This window comes from Sinocyclocheilus grahami, unplaced genomic scaffold, assembly GCF_001515645.1.
Source record: "Sinocyclocheilus grahami isolate Dianchi unplaced genomic scaffold, SAMN03320097.WGS_v1.1 scaffold1411.1, whole genome shotgun sequence".
NCBI lineage: Eukaryota > Metazoa > Chordata > Actinopteri > Cypriniformes > Cyprinidae > Sinocyclocheilus > Sinocyclocheilus grahami.
This window is the reverse complement of record NW_015506590.1, coordinates 130,841-140,692: the sequence shown is the minus strand read 5'-3', so window position 1 is coordinate 140,692 and position 9,852 is coordinate 130,841. Positions and strand designations below refer to the sequence as shown.

Sequence of the window (9,852 nt, the reverse complement as noted above, 5' to 3'; positions counted from 1 at the left end):
AATCATTTCATTTAATGACTCCAGAGCTGCTAAATATGCTTTTTTGTGTATTTGTGACTTTTGTAAAAGTTTGACTTTATAACGAATGCAGCGATGTTATCTTCTGTTTGTTTATATGCAGTATCATCACACATATGAAACAACGCATCATTACCGCACTGATATTCTACATCTGCAATACATAACGACATCTTTAATTTTTTTGGGCATAAACAGTCATGTTTGAGTTAGTTTTTATCGTGGACGTGTGACTTTGACTCCTCCTGTTTCCTCCACGATGAAAGAACTTCATCATCCTCCATCTCCTCCGCCACCCGCGCTCTCGCCCTCTGTTTAATCTGAGCAATGAAAGCAGATATTTCCTCATCTTCCTTGTCTTCCTGTGCAGTCTTAGCAGTCCTCACAGTCTCATTGTTCTCACAGTTAGCATACGATCTCCTGGTTCTGTAACTAGTATCTTCACCTAAGCCGGGTTGATAGGTAAACTCCGGACTGGGATCTCGAGCCAAATCCATGTCATCATCAGCCCGATGCCTGGATGCAAACCTCGAGGCGAAGCTATATTCCTCCTCTTCGTCGTGATTGACTGAAATCGAGCTCCTGCGGCTCGGGAAGTCAAACTCCGAGGGTTCCTCGTACGATGGCCGAGACATGCGGGCTGGCTCGCCGTCTCCATCATAAGGCGTAGGCTTGCTCTGAGGAGGTCTTACGTTTTCGAGCCATTCATCGATGCTGCTGGTGGGGTTACAGGCCGAAGCTGGCAGATTCAGTATTCCGGAACGGCCGTAATCTCTTTTAGGTTTGGGTTTCTCAGAGGAAAGGGTGGCCAAATCATCAAATCCGTTCAGTTTTCCATGATTTACTTCGTCGTCCTCCTCCTCCTCCTTTGGTTTTTTCTTCTTGTATAACGTGCTGCGCTTGTTGTCCTCTGCGATCTTCTTCACCTCATAGGAAGCCATCTTGTCCCGCATTTCTGACTTGATTTCTTTCTCCATGGTGTCCAGTTTGTGAAGGTTCACCTGGTCTTGGAAGAGGCTGTAGAGCGGCACGCTGGTCGTAGTAATCTTGCTCCGCCGGGACACAGAGGAGAGGTTGGATGCTCCTCCAGCAGAAATCACGGACTCGGCCCGACTGCCAGCCAAGAGCACGGATCGAGCCTTTCCACCCAAAGACAGCACGGATTCGGCCCTGCTTCGGGACAAGTATGTGGATCCACTCAGCATTGAGGCTTTGTCATCGTCTCCTCCGCGTCCGACACCCAGACTGAACACCGATCCCGCTCTGGAAGGAGCGAGACTCGCTCCCGTCATCATCTCGGCTTGCTTCTGCATGAGAGTCTCATTGACCACATTGGCAATCCAGTTCTGGATGTTAGAAATGTTTACCATGGGCTCGCCGTTAGGGCCGACGACCGCGGCCGGAGGCTCCTGAGGAACTGGAGGCTGCGATCGGGTGCTATGACCTGAAAGGACGGAAGACCTTCCGCTGAGCACAGACACGGTATCGTCTCCGGCGGTGCTTGCAGACGGAAAGGCTCCGGCACAGAATGCGGACAGCGGGATGCTTCCGCTCAGAGCGCTCTCGGTTTCCCAGCCACACACCGACTGGCTCTCCTCCAGCGTCTTCCTTGTTCGCTCCAGAAGCTCCTCGCGTCGCTGTCTTTTCTTGATCGTGGCCGGGTCCTCGGCTCGACTCATCTTCAGAATTTCGTCTTTGTCCTCTTCGCCGCCATGCTTCTTCTGCTGCTTGAGTTTCCAGGTCTGATAGGCCGTCAAGTTGACGTCCTCCAGCGAGGGAGCGGGAGCTTCGGTCTTGGCCTCCACTTGGTCTCCGTTCTCGTCTTTTTTGTTCCATCCGAACTGAATTCGCTTAACCTTCCATCGTTCCAGAGGTGTTAGGTTCTCCTTGTTTTTCTTGCAGAAGTTGTACATGGAGCTGCTGTCCGAGAGGATGCTCTCGACATCGTCGTCGATTCTTTTCTGGCTCGCTTCGCTGTCCTCGTCGGCCTCTTTGAGTCGGTATCGTGCGGCGGCCTGCTCCTCAATGTCCTTCAGACGCTGCTTCCAGAGATCAGAAAAGCTGCTGTGGCTCGTCGTGGACCCTATATCCGAAGCAGGTCGACGGGGACGATTCTTGATGCGTTCCTTCACCTTTCGCACATCTTCACTGGTCACGCTTTGCAGGTCCTCCGGTCGCACAGCTGGCGGTTTCCCGTCGCCCAGCAAGGACTCGCCGTCCTCCCCGTCGCACATCAGCTGTGCCTCCCACCAGTCCTCATTCTGGTACTTCTCATTGCGCTTCTGCCACTCCCTTATCATGCTGTCCACATCCCCATCTTCATCTTCCCTGTCTTTTCCAGGGAGCGCCGGGTCCTTGGCGGTCACCTCCAGGTCGGGTTTGCTCGGGCCCCCAAGAAGTCCTGCTTTCAGAGCCGCGGCGGCGGCCGAAGACGCAACGCTGCTCATGACGCTGCTGCTGTCTTCCTCCTCGTTCACCATGATGGATTCGGCTTTAACTCCAAACATGCTCTCCTCCTCATCAAGACGAGTACGGGTGTCGATCACGGAGCACTGGCTGAGGGTGTCGTCATCGTCTTCATCTCGTTCCTCCATTAGAGTCTCATTGAGTTGGCGCAGCTGCTTTATAAACCCTTCGTTGGGATTGATGGCACGTTTCTTCCTGATCTCCAGCAGGGCCTCCATGATGCTCATGTTCTGGAAGATCATGAGATAAGCAGCGACAAGCACCGCTGACCGGCTCACGCCCATCATCGAGTCCACAAGCACCTTGCCTACATGAAGAGGAATAAAAAAAAATCCTCAGATTAATGTAATGTCATTCTCATATTTGTCACACAAACTGAAAATGGAAATGCCATGTCAAATTCTAGCACTTAATTGCACAGATACTATTAGAAGAGAACTGAGCTGATGGTGACACCACTGAATCAACAATGAACTGACTTTAGCTGAAAAATTGTCTGTTTACGATTGTCCTCCTGCATTATTGACACATTGTTTTCCTGTTTAGCACTAGCTGCGTTTCCATTACCCTTCAAATTGTGCAAATTGAAACTGCGAATTGAAAATATGCCTAATGGAAACGCGCCAGTTTCATAAAAAACGCCTATATATCACAAAAAAAATTGTTACGCTTGCATGAGGTGGTTTTTCAGGCATTTCAAAAAATTAATATTTTGCAAAACTGCAATGGAAACGTTTTTTTCCTGCATTTACAGGTCACATGGCATACATAAAAAGTTATTTGATCATTCTTTACTAGGTGTGTTTCCATTACAGATTTGAGTAAAACTTTTTGCGATATTTTATAAATGTCGAAAAAAAACGATTGCGAAATGACGGTGTTTCCATTAACCGATGTTATGCAACTAAAATGTAATTTTTTACTCTTGCGAAAAGTAATGGCAATGGATTTGGGTTTTCTTAATAGCAAGAAAAGCCCCTTATACTTAAGAGCAACCTGGAGGTTATAGCTGTCATGGAATGCTCCAAAACAAGAAGATCCAAATGCAGCATGTATTGAAGAGTCCAAAAACAAACAGAGTAATCCACATCAGGGCAAAAACAGAGCAACAGAAAAAAAGGAAACAGTAAACAATAAACCAGCAACTAATGACAAAGAAAACCGGGCTTAAATGTGGATGAGTTAACTCTGGAGTGGACTCTGAAGGCTCCTGGACTGGAGCAGACTCTGGAGTGGACTCTGAGGACTGCTGGACTGGAGCGGGCTCTGGAGTGAACTCATAGACTTGAGTGGGCTCTGGAGTGAACCCATAGACTTGAGAGGGTTCTGGAGTGGACTCTGAGGGCTTCTGGACTGGAGCGGGTTCATGAGTGGACTTTGAAGACTCCTGGACTGGAGCGGGGTCTGGAGTGGACTCTGAATGCTCCCAGGCTGGAGCGGGTTAATGAGTGGACTCTGAATACTCCCATGCACGCAGAACAGCCCAGAGGCCAAAGGCAAAGACGGCCTTCTTGATTATGGCAGCAGCAGTGGACCACCGGACTGGGAACCACCGGAATCAGGTCCTCCAGGATCACCAGACTTGAGGCCACTGGAGTCGTGTCCTCCAGGACCACTGGACTCAGAACCATCAGACTGGGAACCACCGGAATCGGGTCCTCCAGAACCACTGGACTTGGGACCACCGGAGTCAGGTCCTCCAGGACCACCTGACTTGAGATCACCGAAGTCGGGTCCTCCAGGACCACCGGACTTCGGTCAGACTCATAGACTGGAGCGGGTTCTGGCACAGATTCAAGGACTGGAGTGGGCTCCAGGAGAACTGGAGTGGACCTTGCTGCCCTCTTCCTTCTCGAACTTCGCTTGCGAGACTGAAACAGTGAAGATTTGCTATCCACTGGAGCGGGCTCGGGCATCTCCGGGGGCACTGCAATGGACTCAGACCGACATGACATTACTAAATTGCGCCAACAGAGATAATCAATGAAACTCCAAAAGTCGAGAGTCTTAAGCCCCACAATCTCCTTAAAAATCTTGCTGTGCTCAGACTCACAAAGTTCCAGTCCTACCGCCAAAGTCCAGAAGGTCTGAGCAAAACCTCCTACTTCCATTCCCTGTTGGCGAAGATACACCAACATCTGGAGCTGAGCCTTCCGCTTCTTCTTTGAAGCAGGTGGAAGGATATGAATGCCCATGGTCCAAAATCCGATAAGCCCAGCCTAGCTGCTGGATCTGTTGATGACTGGTTTATTCTGTCACGGAATGCTCCAAAACAAGAAGATCCAAATGCAGCATTTATTGAAGAGTCCAAAAACAAACAGAGTAATCCACATCAGGGCAAAAACAGAGCAACAGAAAACATGTAACAATAAACCAGCAACCAAAGACAAAGAAAACCGGGCTTATACTGTATGTGGATGAGTTACAGTAACAAGGTAAATGAGGCACAGCTGAATGTAATGAGTCTTGATAGTCAAAGCAAAGGGTGAAGGGAACTGATGTCCAGAGAAACAAACAAAACTAAGAAGTGTGCCCTCTGGTGGCTGTACATGGGCACACCAACTAGACACTGTGACAATAGTATACTGAAGAATGACCATATGACCACGTTTTAGATACGTCGCCATGATTTAGTGCTAGAGGAAAAATTTTATTTTATTCACATAACATCAGTTAATGGAAACGCCGTCATTTCGCAATACTTTATTAACATTTATAAAACATCGGTAAAGTTTTGCACAAATCTTTAACGGAAACGTAGCTACTGTAAAGCTGCTTTGACTCAATCTGTATTGTCTTGGCATCAAGTACACGCCCCCTCCCAAAGGGCCTGCGGCCAACAAAATTGATATTAATAAAGTCATGTGACTGAGCTCTCTGGATTATCAAGCCACATCATGACCTTATTAATACACAAGGCCAAGCCTTCATGAATTCTCTCCTGGTGCTTGATGTCAGGAACAGAATGAGGAGGAGACAGAGCATTCGTACGAAACAAACTGAACGGCAGGGCAAACTTTGAACACAGTCACTTTCTGGAGGGACCTGAGACAGATGAACTCTTACTGTCAAAACTAGCAAGAGAACTTCTGAACCACATCTAACCCGAAATCAGTTAAAATATTTTATACATATACAGTCATTCAGTGTCATTGTATGAAAAAAGATGCAATGAAAGTGAATGTTGACTGTGGCCGTCCAGATTTAAAAAGTAACTCAAAAGTAACGTAACACATTACTTTCCATAAAAAGTAACTAAGTAACATAATTAGTAACTTTTTTTTAGAAAGTAACGCAATATTGTAATGCATTGCTTTAAAAGTAACTTTCTCTAACATTAGTCTTGGATTGTTAGTCTTATCCAACAATGTACCAAAACCTTAGTTTCTCCAAAGATAAATATGTCAAAAAGAAGTCATTTTAAGCTCTCGCTCCCTCGACAGAAGAAGGTTTCGTCAGCTCACCTCTGTGTGTCAGCAAAGCGTCGTCCATAAACTCGGCACACGTGCGGAAGTGAGGAGAGATGTCTGCGTCTGGGAAATCATCCACCTCGATGCCTTTATAGGTGATGTTCATGCCCTGGTAAAACAGCAGGCCGGTGTAGACGCCGGTGCCGTGAGCGGCGTTCAGCACATGAGTGATGCCCAGGCGTTTGAGACGGCCTTTATTCACCGCCACCGACCTGCAGCACAGAACAGCGGCTCACTTACAGTAATAAACACTCGTCACCGCAATATTACTCAAGCATTATTTAGCACTTTTTAAGCCCAGGGAAAGAAAACTTCTGGAATAAAGTAAATGTAACACAATATGTCTTGTATTAGCAACGCTTCAAAGTTTGAAAATACATCTTCCAACAGATCTCCATTACTTTCTAATTCATTTTACAAAAGAATTAAAGCTCACAAACACTAGAATATGTTAATAACTTTTACCGTATCTTCTGATCGTGCTGCAAAAATAGTTACGTTGTTACTCAGTGCTTTGTCTTGTTTTCCAGAGCAAATGTCTAAAGATACTCAAATCAGATACATTTGCTGGAGAAACACACTGACAGAAGATAAGTCGTCTTGTTTTCTGAGAAACTGAGCAAAAAAACAAGAACAAATATCTGCAACTGGACTCAGAAAAATCAACTTCATTCAAAAGGGAAAACAAGTTTTCGTTCACCATTGATTGACATTTGTTCTTCTAATTATAAACACACTTCATTTTTGATCAGTTTCTCCGAAAACAAGACTTCATGTGTTCATTCAGCATCTCCAGTAAATGTATCTTGATTTCAGTATCTTTAGACATTTGCACTGAGGAAGATGTTCATTTATAAAGTATGTTCAACATTTGACTTTGCGAATGTAAGATGTTCTGCTCTGATTTAACACCTTTTAGGTCTTAATTTGTGGAAGGGCGGATTAAGACTTTTCTGAACCTTTCAAGACCCGATTAGAGCAAAGTTCCAGCTTCAGAAAAATCCACATATGTGACCCTGCAGCACAAAAGCAGTGTTAAGTCACTGGGGGATATTTGTAGCAATAGCCAACAATACATTGTATGGGTCACAATTATACATTTCTCTTTTATGCCAAAAATCATTAGGATATTAAGTAAAGATCATGTTCCATGAAGATATTTTGTATGTTTCCTACCGTAAATATATCAGAACTTAATGTTTGATTAGTAATATGCATTGCTAAGAACTTCATTTGAACAACTTTAAAGATGATTTTCTCAATATTTAGATTTTTTTGCACCCTCAGATTCCAGATTTTCAAATATTGTCCGATCCTAACAAACCATACATCAATGGAAAGATTATTTATTCAGCTTTCAGATGATGCATACATCTCAACTTCACAAAACTGACCCTCATGACTGGTTTTGTGCTCCAGGGTCACATATATTAATATTGGTGGTGTTGACTCACTTCTCTGCGATGTAGATGTTGGGCCAGACCTGGTCGACGGGGTTGAAGGGCGCCTCCAGACGGTCCTGGGTCAGCGCTCTCTGGATGTCCAGCACGCAGGGCGTGTTGTAGGGGCTGCGGTCGTCGATCATGTCCTTCACCCTGTTGTACAGATCCTCCACCATCAGCTGCTCGGCCGACTCCAGCATGCTGTCAGGGGCCTCCGGGGTCCGCAGCTCTCTGGCCCTCAGCTCTGAGAGCAGACAGAGATGAGACACAGCATACTCAATGTTCACTATAACACTAGACTGACTTTATTGACACTAGTAACTGTGTACTGCATACATTAATGCTTACAATTAAAATATAACCTATTCGCATCACATGTGCTATATGTTATTGTTGTAAAAAACAACAGCAACGTTTAAATGCTGTTTCAATCTTTCTACTTTAAAGTTTCATCTTCAATTCAGTGTGTTACTTATGGAAGCTTGTTTCCACTAAATAAAGGCAACTGCAACTTTATCTCACAATTCAGACTTTTTTCCTTAAAATTGTAACATTCCAAGTTTACATCTAAACATTCTGACTTTAAAACCCACAATTCGGACTTATTTTCAGAATAGTAAGATATAACAAAAAAAATCTGATTTTCAGATAAAATGTTGCAAGTGCCCTTTTTATTTATTCTTTTCTATCCTGCAACAGAAACATGCTTCCATCGTTTTCATAGTATTTATGAAATTTCCTTTGAAGTGAAAATAGTTTCAAGGTGAGTCCTGCGGCAGCTTTGTCTCGGAGATGATGTGAATGAAGCAGGTCTGATCTCTGCATTAGCAGACCTTCACTGATGATCTTCTTGGCAGCGATGGAGGAGGACAGATGAATCGGCTCCATGAAGATACTCTCAGCATCAGAGCCGGAGATCATGGAGAAACGGTCCGACGCGGAGGAGAAGCGACCGGACATCATGGAGAAGCTGCGTGAGATCAAACACACTCTCAGCATCATCACAGCAGCGTTTAACAGTGTTCTGTTAGCAGATGTTGACGGACCTGGGAGAAGCACAGCGCAAGTAATGCGACTGAACGTCTTTAACACGCACCGCTTCATCAGGATGAGGAACCTGTGGATCATCTGCAGCGCTGCTCTCGCCGGACCACGCCATCATCTACAGACAGACATGACATTACAGTCTTTCAGCTGCTTACACACACAATCTTTACTCGTCACACAGTTTCTGAACGCTGACACTCAAACAGCAGAAGCACACAGTGAAGTTTGTCAAGGAACCACTGAAAACTGTGTTGAGTAACTAGTTACATGAATTACGTAATTAACTACAAAAGAAATGTAACTGTAATCTGTTACTGTAACTGAAAATGTGTCATTAAATTACAGTTACTTATGAAAATGTTAACGAGTACAAAAGGTGTAACATCTGAATATTTTCACACACATACAGATATGACTGATTTCTTTCCCAAAGTGCATCGACTGCTTTACACACCAATGTTTCAGGAGTTTAGGACACTTGTTTGATAACTGATTTATTTCCTATCTGGTTTTATGTGTATGCTTTATTTTTTTTAAGACTGACTATTTTTTCCCAAAACCTGGGATGCCAGTGTTTTCTGTCATAGCTATACAAAGATTTGATTTTAAAAAACAGTATCATAGCTATTAAACTATTTCTTGTTATGGTTTTAAATCTGTATTTATCCTCAAATCAATCTCAAAGTAAAAAGAGGTGCTAAAGTCTGATTTTGTGGTGGCTGTGCTTTAAATTCAATTATTATAATCTTAATTTAAGTGATGAAGTAATCAGTGTTGAGCTCTACTGTAAGATTAACCTGCCTGCTTTACATGTTTGAAAATGATTAACAGCTGAAAGTATTCGTTAGAAATGTAATCAAAAAGTAATCAGTTACATTCATTTAGTAAAGTAATTGAAATAGTTACACTACTTGATACATTTTAAATAGAGTAACTTGTAATCTGTAACCTGTTAAATTTCCAAAGTAACCTTCCCAGCACTGGAGAAAACACACAACATGATAAAAAACAACACACATTTGACGACAACAACAACAGGTTGACCAGGCTTCTGACTGTGTGTGTGTGTGTGTGTGTGTGTGTGTGTGAGAGACTATATATAGAGAGTGACAGCTGCAGAGATTCTTCTGGAACAGGGAGGTCTCTCTCTCACACACACACACACACACACACACACACACACAGGTTTGTTTTTGTGAAAAGTGGGGACTCTCCATAGGCGTAATGGTTTTTATACTGTACAGACCGTATATTCTATTGCCCTACACCAACCCTACCCCTAAACCTACCCCTCACAGGAGACTTTCTGCATTTTTAGATTTTCAAAAAAACGAATTCTGAATTATTTATAAGCCTTTTGAATTACGGGGACACTGAAAATGTCCTCATAAATCACCTTCTCGTTGTAA

At 44.1% G+C, this 9,852-nt stretch overlaps 1 protein-coding gene across 4 annotated transcripts in view; it reads right to left on the bottom strand.

Annotated features, from left to right (window-relative positions):
• dusp27 (dual specificity phosphatase 27) overlaps positions 1-9,852 on the bottom strand; it is a 10,326-nt gene continuing 474 nt past the window's right edge. For 2 of the 4 annotated variants that reach the window (XM_016256266.1, XM_016256265.1), the window contains exons 2-6: positions 8,443-8,558; positions 8,230-8,366; positions 7,409-7,640; positions 5,949-6,166; positions 1-2,791 (exon numbers count right to left, since the gene is read on the bottom strand). In XM_016256266.1, coding sequence (XP_016111752.1) covers positions 228-2,791; positions 5,949-6,166; positions 7,409-7,640; positions 8,230-8,366; positions 8,443-8,558 — 3,267 coding nt within the window. In that variant the 3' untranslated portion in view covers positions 1-227. The remainder of the gene's footprint in view (positions 2,792-5,948; positions 6,167-7,408; positions 7,641-8,229; positions 8,367-8,442; positions 8,559-9,852) is intronic. The other 2 variants (XM_016256269.1, XM_016256268.1) reach the window with 1 other exon arrangement.